Below are 14,419 nucleotides of genomic sequence, written 5' to 3' on the forward strand. Positions count from 1 at the left end.
TGTCACTGCCATAAAAAGCCTCATAAAAAGTTAGAACTCCTTGACAGTAACTCTTGGTCATTAGCTTTATTGAAGTTTTACTAAGAAAGTTATGTCAGTCAAGCGTCAATATCTGTCTGTATAACTAAAGTTTCAGAATGCTACAGGAAAATATTGGTTATTCTTTGATACATCTTCAGTAGAATAATATGCAGCTCCATGCAGGACTTCAAGGTTGCAATCTCCTGGTATTGCAAGACAAGTATAGAAGTGCTGAGTTTTTACTGTCAAGAGCAAATATATCTAATTATTGCTTATACACCCCCTAACCTACTGTAATTCCTCCTCTATTTCTGAATTGAACATTCAGGTAAGTGTAATGAATTCAAGTAGCAGTAGGCTAGATAGTCTTGACTGGAATCAGTGTGGATCTGAGACTTGCTTTTAGTTCAGGCTGTGCTGTCTAAGTAGATTCCCAGCTGGACACTATCTAAAGCCTTTTGGAATTCTACTTATCTGAGGTTTAGAGATGAAATGGAAAAGAAGTTGCAGTAGTTAATGGTTTTGTATGTGCTTTTTGTTCAATATTCTTGGTAACAGTGTAATTTAATACTGTTGTTCAGAAATTTTTGAACGTACACTTGAATATTTGAAGCAAAGTGCACTTTCAGGTAGAATTAGAAAATGTTTTCCTGAAGATACTCTTCAGCCCATTGCTTCACCTCTGATTATAAATTTCTTTCCTTCACCTATGTCCACATTCCAATTACAGGATGTTTTCCATGGCAGTCTGAACTTCAGGGACCATTCATACAATAATGCTCTTTGATGACGTATAAATGGGATCCAGTTCCAACAGGAACCAAAATTTTAAAGGACCATTTATTTCCATCTCTATTTCACTGTGAACTGTTGTATGAGAAATATTTTGTTCCCTGAACAGTTTCTGTAGATTTATTTATAAAGTTGAAATTTGAAAGACTTATAATATAAATACACATCTTGACAGGACATGATCTTGGACCTAAAGAATGCTTGTTGGCAAACCTCAATGGAAAGAAGACAGAAAGCACACCATGACAGTCTTCTCCATGCTTTCCTCCAATTTCTACCTTAGTTATGATGGCAAAAAATAAAAATAACTTGGATTTTATTAACAACCGAGAGCCAGAGAGTAGTTAAAATTACTCCAGCCCCTTTCCAGTTCTTAGCATACTGAAAACTTTGGATAATAAATGAAATTCTGGGATAACAGTAATAGGATTGCAGCACACTACACAGTGTATGAGTGACTGGCTGGGAAGGAAGAAAAACTGGAGCAGTCCATAATACACTACCTCTTTATGATGCTGATGATAAGTACTTTGTGCTTTAAGGTGCTTTTTTGTCATCAGTAGAGAGTATTTAGATGAAGGTGAAAATTCTTAAAATCATTTTGATGTGGAAAAGGCTTACAGAAGTATTCACAGAAAAACAGCATTCATTTTAATTGTTAGACAGGAAAACTGTTTTCAATCCCAGTCAGCTGAGAACATAATTCAGAATAGATAGCACTAACTTTTTATCCTGTGTGTAATATAAGATATATAATGATATTATTAGTTCAAATATTGGTAAATGCTTGGTAAATAAAACCTTATACAGAGAATTTATTTCTCTTTCAGCTCTAGGAAGAGAATGTCAGTGATAGTTCGCACACCATCAGGGAAGTTAAGACTCTACTGCAAAGGAGCTGTGAGTTCTATTCTGTTTTCACTGTAACAAAGAATACATGCTACCAGTACAAATACGAAAGCAAAAGATTGTAATAACTGTAGTCAAAACATTTAAAATGTGGGGGAAGGAATGGTGATGTGCTTCTTGCAATTTACATTGTTTTGCTATGTAGCTGTTCAATGTGATTAACTAGTTAGTGTCTTTTCTTTTACTAACTGCCTATGAAGGTATGACAGATCTGTTCAAACTTTCTTTTATACTGGGCTAATACCTTTATGCTTCCTTCTGTACTCCAAGAAAATGGATGAACATGTATTAATTACTTACTGGAGCAGCTGAGCATGGATTACTAGATAGAGATAGTAATCCAGCATAACTGACTAGATGGGAATTTTAACCAACCATTGATATTACGCAGAAGTAAATTCTCCTAAAAGCAGGACCTGTGGAAAGATATCCTTATCATAATGCATATGGGAATGGCAGAGTTGCTCATTAGTTCTCAGTCTGTATGTCAAGTCAAGTTGGAGGGGGAGGGAAATGAAGTCCAGTTCCAGAATGTTTTAAGAAAATGAAGTTTGTTTAACACAAGTGTCTATTTTATCATCTCAAGTGAAAGACAAAAACTGTTGTTAATATTCTGTTTATTAAGCTGGCTACAAAAAGCAGTTATGAAGCACTAATTTTATTTTGTGAGTGTAATATTAAAAGAGGAAGACAACAGTTTGGCACTTTTCAAAATAAAGGAAAATAACATCAAAAATGTAGAAGGAAAAAAAGCTGCATTATAGCAGAATTCTTAAATTTAGAAAATCTGAGGATTACAATGTCCTTTTTTAACTTCTGAAATAAGATTGTCTATTAATTTTTGATGCTTAAATAGCACAGTTCTAATTTTCTGCCATTTTCCTACATGATTTGTATTGTTTACCAAAGAAAGAAATCATTTTTCTATTAAAGTTGTTCTGAGCTATATTTGTTTTGTAGGATACTGTAATTTATGACCGTCTTGCTGAAAGTTCAAAATACAAAGAAATCACCTTAAAACATCTAGAGCAGTTTGCTACAGAAGGTGGGTGATATTATTGAACATAAAAATAAATATGAAATTCAGTAACCGCTCAACTTTCTAGTTTTTCAATTTTGTCTTGCTGTAGTGTTTTACTCATGTTAAGTTTGAAAATTACATTTTAGCAATGTCTCCTTAAGTCTTCCTCTTCCTAAGAAATTTCAGTAATTACTTCATGCTTAAAAAAAGCATGAAAAACAACCCACACACCCACAGAGTACACAGTAGAATCTTTTAACCAAAACATATTTTTCCAGAGAGCAAACACATAGGACATTGTTTCTGTGAAGATCTCATTTCCCATGGTCGCTTTCGTGTCCCATACCCAGTGAATTCTGTAGGGATGGCACACAGGAAGAAGTAGCCAAAGTAAAGATGGTTGGAAATTATTAGCATAGTGCTTTTAAGGTAGCTTTTAGCTGTATTGTTTCTGTCACCAGTCCCAGTAAGGGAGATTGCCAGCGTCCATACGGTTTGCTTTGGTGTCTGCAGTTTTAATAATCACTTCAACAAAACAGTTGCCAAAAGTGGGGGACCTCTCTCTGAGAGTTTGTGAAGTAGAAATAGTAAGCAAAATTTAAAAGACTGTGAAATTAAGATGACTGATACAAGTAGCCAGTTAGTTATTTAATTATAGTGAATTTCATGGTACAGATGTGATGAGAAAAGCAGACTGTAGAAAGGTTTCTGCACAGTTCCTAGTGTTCGATGTCATACCCCTTTAGTATTTCAGGAAAGGATTATAGTGTACTGTGCAGTATCATAGTGTTACAATTTATCAGTGAGTTGGTAGAGAGGAGTTGGAAGCAGAATTAAGAGTTATGGGAATCTGAACTGCAGAGCTTTTGCCTCATTTTTCTAATACACTGCTACTAGAACATTAAAGTTATCTTTAATGTGTCTTAGGAAATAAACTTACACTGGAAAGCAAATTAAAAAACAATGTGTTTTTGTTAACTGATCTCTGGCCAGATATTCTTGTTACCATGAAATGTCATTTTTTTGTCATTCGTATGACCTCTAGTTTTTGTCTTTTGGTTTATCATGTAATTTAGAATTTCAACTAGTGTATTAAGCAGCTTCAGTCTCATGGTTCTATCATTGACAGCAGAAGCAAGTCACAGATCTGTTTCTTTTGTTAGTTTTTCATATCAAGATCTCTGCAGGAAACATTTGGTTAGTCTTAAAGAATCTTAAAGTAATAAAGTTAGAATAAATTATACAATACAGTTGAAAGCAGAACTGTACCCAAACAAATTTGATTGATGGTACAGCCCAAAGCCTTAAACGCACAGTGGGGTTCTAGAAAGGCTTAACCAGAATTAGTCAAGAAAAGGTTACTTAGGTGTAAATTGGGTTATGTTTGGGTCATAAGGTATATATTTGGTTACAGAATTAGAGACAAAAATTACAGACAAAATTAGATCACAATCTGCTGTCCTGTGTGAATTGGTGTGAAAATTTCAATCCAGTTCTTAATTACCATTCTCATTAAATCAGTAGTGCAACTCCATAGCAGTTAGATTGCAGTAAATAAATCAACATAAAGGATGAAAACTTCCACCTGTCTTTAGAACCACCGTACATATGACGGGATTAAAAAGTTTGTTCAGATATTTTTCATATCCTTCTTTTCAACAGATTAAAAGATTTACTGTTCAGAAGAGTGAATTTCTAACCTTTTAAAAAGCATAAAATTTAATATTTTTTAAAAAATCACATATCTCTGGATTAGATTAAAAAATTGGTATTTATTTTTACTTCAAATTTAAATTGCAGCCAGCTATGTTGCAGAGTTTCTCATGAGTATCCTTTCATGTGGCAGGACAGTATGTCCTTGGCATTTGCTGCCTGCTCTTGGTGTGTTGTTCAAAAATGAAGTGGTTAGCATGGCTGGCATTTATATGTAAGCATTTATTAAGTTTTAGTGTTAATGCCTGCTTCAATAAATAGAAAAATCCTCTGTAATTTTCCTGTGTTGTTTCAGTCTGTTAAGAGCCAGGCTTAATGATATTTTGTTTTCCACATTTTATTTGGAAGATTCTTTTAAGTCACAATGAAAAGAAGCAAATAAAAAACTAAAAAAAATTAATTAGGCAGTGATTTAAAAAGAGAAAGCAAATACCTTGAAAAAACTATTTGCTGACATTCCATACACTTGGATTTCTTTTCTTCATTTTGTCATCTGTGGAAAATATGTTGAAAGCATTGTGGAAATAGTATCACTGTGAGTGGATAGTAGATTCCTTTCCTCCCCTTCACCTATGTTCATTGCTTTGGACCTTGTTAGTGTGTTCCTATTATGCAGAGAAAAAGAATCAGTTGAGTTGTTAGCCTTGAGTTTGTTCTTGTTAGTCTAGATGGTGAGACACTGTGTTCCAAATGCTGTTTAGTCATCAAAATACCCTCTTACACATGGTTTTTATCCTGAAGATACTAAATTACTCTAAGGCACATGTATTATTTCATGCCCAACCTCTTATAATTTCAAAATTGCTGCTGGTGCTGAGCTGTATGCTCCAGAAACCTGTGAACAAATAAAGGTTACGTTTAACTATCCCTGGCTGTGGTGCTGTTCATCTCCTAGAGCAGAGTGGGAAAGTGACCAAAGGGTAACTACATTAATCCTGCCCACCCCGCTTCTACTGGCGTGCAAACTGCGGGTAGTGTATAAAGAGTTATGTCAGCTTCATTCTCTAGAAATCTGGTAATATGTGAATGAGCTGTTAGAAAATTCACACCTAGCTACTTAAATTGAGTGTAAAACGTGTGTTGTCAAAAAATAGATATTTCTCAAAATCACACGGTCTCAAATTCTTGCTGTAACGCTTAATTCAGATTTCTGCTGAAGGAAAAAACCTGTTAAAAATGTCAACCAACTTAAAGATTGGTAAGAAAAATTGCCAAATGGTACATAATGATTTTAAGAATTTGGAAGGCTGAAACAATCTGTGAAAAGGGAAAGTTAAATGAGGGGATTCAAAGTTGGCTTCTAGATAATAAATTTCAAGCTAGAATTTCATAAGAATATTGAGGAGGGGTGAAGAGGGCAGTTGTAATATTATGCTGATATATGTTAACTTTACTTCTTTCCAGCATAGCAACATTTAATTTTATAAATATTTTTCTCAGAAGTACAATTCAATTTTACAGTTTTAATGTTTCACTGTACATATTTGTTCAGCAAGTGTTGGGATTTCTTCCTGTCTTTTTTGCAGTTTAAACTAAGTCAAATCTTACATAAAACTTTATTATTTTTTTCCAGTGAAATACATCACCTGTATTACATTCAGCTATGAAACTGTTACTCTGTTGAATAAGCTTCTATTTTTAGTTCATTTTTGCTTTATGTGTATTTAAAAAGTTCTTCAAGATGTGCAGCAGTAATTTGAAATCAAGCATAAGCATACATAAAATACAGAATAATTTCAACTTTCAAAAGGTACTCATTGCAGGCATATCAGGGAAGGGGCTAACAAATACTAAATCACTATCTGCTTTCTCTCTAGGCTTAAGAACTCTGTGTTTTGCTGTGGCTGAGATTTCAGAAAGTGATTATCAAGAATGGTTAGATGTCTATCACCGTGCTTCTACAGCTATACAAAACAGAGTACTCAAACTTGAGGAGAGCTATGAACTAATTGAAAAAGTACGTGCAGCTTGATGTAGCTTTCTGTGGTTTGGGTTGGTTGGGGGAGGATGGGGTAGGCAGAGGGATGAGCAGAAGAATGGGTTCTTAGTTATTGTCCTTATTGTCTGTACCATGAAAAGTGAATCACTATTGGAAATAATGCTTAGAAAGAAAAGAAAAATCTAGCAGTATGCTGACTGTTGTGTCATGTAGTCCTTGCAGTTTAAATAATCAAAATGAAGGAACAATTAATCAAATAAAGTTTTTGCTGCAAGTAGCTGCCTTGCTGGAAACTGCTGATTACGGGTTGAACTACTGGAAAGCCTTTTTTCAGAGTTCTTCTAGAGTATAAAAACCTGTAATAACAGATAAACAACATCTGTTTCATTATATAATGATCTTGGAACAATGGATCAAGATTGGAAGGGACTTCAGGCGGTCATCTAGACACAAATCCCTGCTCAAAGCAGGGCTAGTTTTGCTTGCCCAACACTTTGATGAAGTTTTGAGTATCCACAAGGAAGGAGTTTTCCCAGCTGCAGCAGGTAATTTTTTTTTTTGCTGCTCAACTTAGTCTTCTTTCCTTCTTCTGAATTAATTTTTTTATTGCTGCAGAATATGACTGATGCCTCCTTGCTCTTTCACTGTGCAGCATGCATTTTGGAGGATTGCTGCTCTGCAAGCTTCAGTTAGCAGAAGGAATCTCTCTTAGTCTTGTTAAACTCATCCTACTCTTCAGGTGCTCTTAATATATGAAAGCTCTGGACCCTAAGCTATTTTTGTGTCCCTGTGTTGGACTTGCTCCACTTTGTTAGCCTCTGTTTTACTGAAGACCTGTAAAGCGAGCTTGTACCCAGATACAGCGTCACAAGAGCAGAGCCTTAATTTTCTGGCAACACTGCTTCTGGAGTAGCTAAACATGAGGTTCACACTTCACTGCCTCAACAATAAAAAGGTCCCATGACTATTAAATTTATAAGGAAAGGGAGTGCAGGAGACCAATAGTATTTGAAGTTTTGATACTTAAATTTTGGGGGGGGTTATTTTTACGTTACTCAGAAAGTATAAGAGATGGATTGATGAGAATGCTTTAAATTCAGAGCATCACTAATCTGTGGTGTTTAATCTATGAAAAAGAAGGGTGAGGGAATATAGCTTCAATCACTAGTGAACATTGATGAGGAGTTTATCTGGATGTGACAAAAGAGTCTTGAAACAATGTTACTTTTTCATGCCCTGCTACCTTTACAAATTTGTGTATAAATTGCACAAGTACTTCCTTAGGATGTAGTATGCTGGCCATGCTGCTACCAGGATTGCACACTGTTAGATGTGTAATGGTGTCTGTAATTTAGCACATTTTAAAGATATAGAAATAGGAAATATAAAAATGTCTGTCTTCACAAAAACTGTGTGGATTTGCTCCATAGGAAGCTAAAAATCAAAGCTAAAATACTAAGATAAATTGACAGGTGTTTTGGATTTTTTTTATAAAGTGAGGAGAAATCATTAAAAGAAAGGTGTGGTATTAGCACTCCTGAAGCCTTCAAATCGGAAAGGTACTCCTCAGGAAATGGTAGCTGTTGCTGAACAAACTACTGAGCTACTGAGTGAAAAATTGATTGAAGTTTGAATGGTCACACTGTATAGTCTTGTCAAGCCACACAGATATCTAAGCTCGTGGAATAAAGTGGAAGTTGTTTATTTGTTAATACCAAATCCAATTAATGAGTTTAGAGAGCATTAATCTTGTGAATATAGAGAGTTAAATAAAATAAATGGAACATTGAAATTTAATTTGAACCAAAAAAACCTATATGTGTAAAATATTTTATGTTCACAGAATCTTCAGCTGCTTGGAGCAACAGCAATTGAAGATAAACTACAAGACAAAGTGCCTGAAACCATAGAGACACTCATGAAAGCAGACATAAAAATTTGGATACTTACAGGGGACAAACAAGAGACTGCCATTAATATTGGTATTATATTTGCATTTATTTGATGTCTTTGTGACAGGATTAAAAATAATAGCAGTTGATGGAGTAAAATTTCTTCCAGAATGGAAAGTTCTTTTGTAAAAAACAATAATTTTATATGTCACTCTAGAATTTGTCAGTGATAATCAGTGATAGGGGGAAGATAGGGAATGGTGGATTCTGCCTCTGTTAATATAACAAGAGCAAGAAAAAGTTATGTTTGAGAGGAGGCAAAAAAATAGGAAATTGTACTTTTCATAGCATATGAAATGAATTAAAAAGAATTCATTGGCTTTTGACAGTGAGAGGGAATAATATTAAGAGAATGTAAGTATTATTAGTTTCCCTTTTTTTTTCCTTCTTTCCAAGAAAGGTGAACTAAAGTACTATAACCTTTTAACAAAGGTTTATTTTTATTCTTTCCTTTTGTTATGACGAATGGTAAAAAAAGACTAATTTCAACAATGATAAATCTGTCTCTTTAAATAGTTATACATGAAAGCTGCTTTTAACATTTAATGTTCTTTGCATGTGACCATATCAGTATTTACTGCTGTAGTGTAGATACATGTCCAAAATGAAGCCTTACTTTAGTCATATAAATCCTTTTTATTGGATGTTGTTATTTCCAATCTTAAAGAACTCTCCATATGCACATGATACAGTTGATCTAAGGTTATTTTCCTTAGTACTTTCAAAATTGAGGGAATACATCTAATACAAATATTTCCACTTTACTTTTCACTAAGCAGCCTATATCATTAGCACATGCATCCTGTTTAATGCATCAAAGAATAAAAGAAATTAATGAAGAGGTGTATATATGCAAGTTGCATTCTGAAAAATTGCAAGGTTCAGGGAGATCTGTTTTTTGTTTTCTGTAACTCTATTTAAAGCACTTCTGAATAAGGCAGAACAGTTGCAAGTTGCAGCAAGGGAAATTCTAACTGTTCTGACTTAGTACCTGTATGTACTTTTATAAAATGCAGTAGAATTTTTTTTTTTTTTATCATTTATTTCAGGTAGGGAAATCTTTTTAAAAACAGAATCTTTTCTAACAGGTCATTCTTGTAAACTTTTGAGAAAGAACATGGGACTAATTGTTATAAATGAAGGCTCTCTTGACGTAAGTAAAATCTTCAAAGTTCTCAGTTAAATTTCATTAAATAATGAAACATTATTTTACTGCTTAAAATATCCAGACATCATAGTGAAGATGGTGTAAAAAATAAGTTAGAGTGTCTATTTATCTAGACAGAAAGTTTTGCCAAAACCATGGTTTGAGGGGATATTGTTTATGTTTGTTTTGGGGGGTTGCTTTCTTAATTTTAGTACTCCATGCTTGGAAGACTGTATGGTCTTTGTGACAGAAAGTTACTGAATAACTGGAAAACAGGCTACACCTTCTGAAATCACAATGTAGCTACTACACAAAGGAACTTCACAACTACTAATTCCGTATAGTAGATTTCATCCATGCAGGCTCAAAGCCAGGAGCTTCACATTATGCAAGCATTCCAAATGAACTGCTTCTAGTGTGATGATTCAAAAGTTCAATAAATATCTATCAAACAATATATTTTTATAGTAAATTTATATAAATATGGTTTAGGAATAAAAGGTAGTAGTTGCAATGATAACTGCACTGTACTCCCTATTTCAATGTTTTGGGTAAATTAACCTTGAAAGTTCTAATAGAGGAGTGGATCAGATCTCAGGAAATGGAGAGAGGGATGGACTGCTGTGATTGCAGAATGCTGAGACAGTGCAGCTGCATAGGTGGATCAATTCTTCTTTTGTTTCTGCATACCAGTAACAGTTGGCAGGAGACTGCAGTACCTAGTTGGAGTATTGTCTTTTAGGGAATTTGCATAGAATGAAACTTTGGCTTTTGAGTAGCATAGGTCCACCTCTTGTATTAGGACTCTGTGCACTGGGGCTGCTGGACAACCCAGTTTCCTCATCATGTGAGGAACTGAGCAGCCAGGAAACCTTGAAGAAAATAATCCTAGTGTCATGACACTTGTGTATTTGGGATCTTTGAGTAGAGTTACTCTGTGGCAGCACTCTCCTCCTTGTCTCTAAAGTATAGGCTCTTGGCTATATAAAGATGTTGATAGGTTCACTGGAGTTAGGGAGGCTGGCTTTTCTTGGTCTGTGTACTCTTCTGAAAAACACTGAAACCTCGCACTGAGAACAGTGGCATTCAGTGCATGCTTCTTCCCCTTGCTGTTAAAATAATGTTATTTGTCCATTGCATACCAGTGGCTTCTCCTAAAACATAGCTTGCTCAAATCTAATCCGTTTATAGACAGGCAGAGTCCCCTGTCCCTAAGACACATAAAATAAAAGATTTAACAAAACAAACACCTCATCAATTTGGTCATTGTTGTGACTTCAGCATGCAAGGCAGAGGAAGTTAGAATAAAAAAATATATTTTTTCAGACTGTATCCCAGCTCTGTGAACTGAGCTTACAAAGAATATGCTAAAATAAAAGATCCTCTTTTATATGAACAAATACCCTTATTCATGAAATCATAAGAAAAATACCTCAACCCCAGCCACCTCCTCAGTCCCCAGTAGGCATTAGCTGGTATAGAACTTAAAAGTATTTAGGTACCTCAACTCTTTGGAACATTATTTGTTTTGGGGTTCTTGTCTCATGAACATCTGAGCTTAGCTTCACAAGCGAAGTGTGGGTTTTGTTAGTCAGTTCTTATAGTTGTGTACAAGAGCACTGGATTTTATTTCCCTTCATATTAACCTAATGGGCTGCTAAATTTCACTATAGTACTGTTAACCATAGACACATGTCATAAACAGATAGCCTTACTGTTTTACTTGTGAATTTAAACTGGAAATAGAAAATTGTTTGATTACCATTCAGTTTCAGTGAAAAATATTTAATTGAAATATGAAAAACATTTCATAAAGGATATTTTTATGCTACTTTTAATCTGAGGCATATGATTTCAGCTTAGGGAGTATGCCCACAAAGGCATTTTAAATATGACAATTTTACAATTGGAGTTTCATTTTGTCTTGGGATATGAGTTTTTTTCTTTTAATATGTAGTATTCTTGGAGCTACCTGATGGCATGTCTGCTTTTGATAAAATTTAAGGTCAATTTAAACAAAAGAATTCACCACTAAACAATATCCCCAAGTGCCGCATCCACAAGCGTTTTGAGTTCTGTGGGTAGTGACTCCACCACTTCCATGGGCAGCCTGCTCCAATGTCTGAGCACCCTTTCTGTAAAGAAATTTTTCTTATGTCCAATCTAAACCTCCCTAGGCAAAACTTGAGGCTATGTACTCTTGTCCTGTCACTGGTTTCATGGAAGAGACTGACCCCCATCTCACTACAACCTCCTTTCATGCAGCTGTAGAGGGCAGTAAGGTCCTCCCTGAGCCTCCTCTTCCCTAGGCTACACAATCCCAGCTCCCTCTTCTGCTCCAGACCCTTCCCCAGCTCCATTGCCATTCTCTGGACATGTGCTGGCACCTCAATGTCTTTCTTGTACTGAGAAGCCCAGAACTGAGCACAGGACTTGAGGTGTGGCCTCCCCAGTGCTGAGTACAGGGGACATTCACTGCCTTGATCCCGCTGGCTACACCATTGCTGACACAGGCCAAGATGCCATTGGCCTTTTTGGCCACCTGTGCACACCCTGGCTCATGTTCAGCTGGCTGTCAAACAGCACCTATAGGTGCTGGTTTTACAGTTCTTACCTAGTAAACAGTACACTCTTCCAAGCCACAATAAGCTAGTTTCTCCAGGAGAATAACTTGAGATACAGCCTCAAAGGCTTTTCTGAAGTGCAGGTAGACTACATCCACAGCCTTTCCCTCTACTATTCATGTTACCTTGTTGTAGAAGAAGATCAGTTTGATCAACCAGGATCTGCCTTCCCTAAACCCATGCTGGCTGGGCCTGATCCCCTGGTTGACCAATACATGCCTTGTGATAACACTCAAGATGATCTGTTCCATGACCTCCCCTGGTTGACAGCCCTCTAATTCTCCCAGATCTTCCTTCTGACCCCTTTTTGTAGATGGGCATCACATTGGCAAACCTCCAGACCTGTGGGACCTCTAAGGTTAACCAGGTCTGATGAAAAATATTGGATGTGGAAGAGTGTGGTGAGCTCTTCCACCAGCTCCCTCAGCACCCTCAGGTGGATCCCACTGGGGTCTATACACTTGCATATCTAAGTGGCAGAGATCATTTACTCCTGGATTATGGGGATTTTATTACATAAAAGAAACAGTAGGTGGGAGGAATATGACTTCTCATGTGTTGTTTAAACTTTGTTAGAAATTAAGTAGTCCACAGAAATGAGAAAAAATGATACTTCCTTTATGTTGTAATATTTCTTAATTAAAGATGGTCTGGAAAATAGTTACAGAAACTGTAGTCATTTTAAGGATTTTTTAACGCATAATTTTAAGCAGTGGAACTTCATTTCTGTCACAGTTTCTAGTGGGTGAGAGCCAGGAAACAAGTGCAGAATTCCCTAACAGCCTAATTTAATTTTAGATAAACAAACCAATGAACCTTTAGAAGGCCAGTAGAAGCAAAATAGTAAAAAATCATTAACAACAATGCTTGGGACTGGGAGGAGTAAGTTGAGTTGAAAATGCAAAGCAGTATTTTTCATTTCAGAGGGTTTTGAGATTTTTAATTTGTTCAGCGTTTTATTTTTATGTGGTTACACCAAATTTTATGTATGCCTGACGTCACTGAAGTAGCACAATTATTTGGTTGGTAAACTTGTTAAAAAATATGGGAACATGTTGTTATAGGATGTCACTAGCTTCCAAAGTCAGTATTTTACAAGCAAAAGAGGGTTTTTTCATCTTTCTCCTCTAAAATACTTTTTACTTCTGGGCTGTGAAGCAGGAAACAGAAGTATGTTGTATCTCTGTAAAGGTTTTTCAAAAAGAAAGAAGGGCAACAAGCAATATTTTTTGTCCTTCAAGACACTCCATGGTAGAGCTGCACTGTACCTAACTAGGTGTCAGTGACCTTCCCAAAGCAGGCTGCTGCATAAATAAATACATATGAATGTATTGTCTACTGAAGTCAATATGAAATTCTCAGCACTAGATCACAAAATAGTGACTTGTGTAGGAGTGATTTAAACTATCATTAGCAATTGAAAAATACAAAATACGTTCCTTTGTATAACATGTACTTGATGTTACAATTGTTAAATTATGTTAAAATATTAATTTAATGTCATAGAATTATCAGTTATAATGCCTGTACTTACATCAAGAATTGTCTGTGTTTCCTTTTCTCTAAACATTTAGGAACATTTTGCATAATAGCAAATTCTAGTATCTCTATATATGTGAATCATCTTTTTTATTATTATATTAGTTTTCTGTATACCTGTGTCTTTTGGGAAATATTTATGCAGCTATTGTTGCTGTTCAAAGAGCATTAAAAGTTCCACCATAACTTACACATTTTTTTTTGGCAGACTGCAAGCGCAATCCTACAGATCATTTCTACCAGGTTTCTAATAGTGCAACTATTGCAAATATTCTTTTCCTTTTATAATATTTGATAGCAGAACCAAAAGGCAACTTCCTCAAAAACCAAAGTTTCTGATCACACTGAAAAATTTGGATTTAAGAATATTAAGAATTAAAAACAATGAACACCATTTTTTTGTGCAACAGGGAACAAGAGAGACACTTAGCCATCACTGCAGTACTCTTGGTGATGCTTTAAGGAAGGAAAATGATTTTGCCCTCATCATTGATGGTAAATCTCTGAAGTATGCTTTGACATTTGGAGTAAGACAGTATTTCCTGGATTTGGCTTTGTCATGTAAAGCTGTTATTTGTTGCAGGTAAGGTTTATGTTATTCTCTCTTCATGCTATTTTTATTGATTTATAAAAATTAAGAAACTAAAGTTATGAAATACAGTCATTCAGGTGAAATATCACTGTAGAGCACTCTGCAACACAGCGTACCTGTTGAAGTCAGTCAGATTGTATATTTCCAGAAACATAATTTTTAATCCACTG

At 35.4% G+C, this 14,419-nt stretch overlaps 1 protein-coding gene across 5 annotated transcripts in view; it reads left to right on the forward strand.

The window, feature by feature from the left end:
* Nucleotides 1–14,419, forward strand: part of ATP8A1 (ATPase phospholipid transporting 8A1) — a 102,812-nt gene that overhangs the window by 45,212 nt on the left and 43,181 nt on the right. For all 5 annotated transcript variants that reach the window (XM_058837873.1, XM_058837875.1, XM_058837874.1 and 2 more), the window contains 6 exons: nucleotides 1,644–1,713; nucleotides 2,683–2,767; nucleotides 6,274–6,413; nucleotides 8,239–8,377; nucleotides 9,436–9,500; nucleotides 14,068–14,240. In XM_058837873.1, the coding sequence (XP_058693856.1) occupies nucleotides 1,644–1,713; nucleotides 2,683–2,767; nucleotides 6,274–6,413; nucleotides 8,239–8,377; nucleotides 9,436–9,500; nucleotides 14,068–14,240 (672 nt within the window). The remainder of the gene's footprint in view (nucleotides 1–1,643; nucleotides 1,714–2,682; nucleotides 2,768–6,273; nucleotides 6,414–8,238; nucleotides 8,378–9,435; nucleotides 9,501–14,067; nucleotides 14,241–14,419) is intronic.

This window comes from Poecile atricapillus, chromosome 4 (genome assembly GCF_030490865.1).
Source record: "Poecile atricapillus isolate bPoeAtr1 chromosome 4, bPoeAtr1.hap1, whole genome shotgun sequence".
Taxonomy (NCBI): Eukaryota; Metazoa; Chordata; class Aves; order Passeriformes; family Paridae; genus Poecile; species Poecile atricapillus.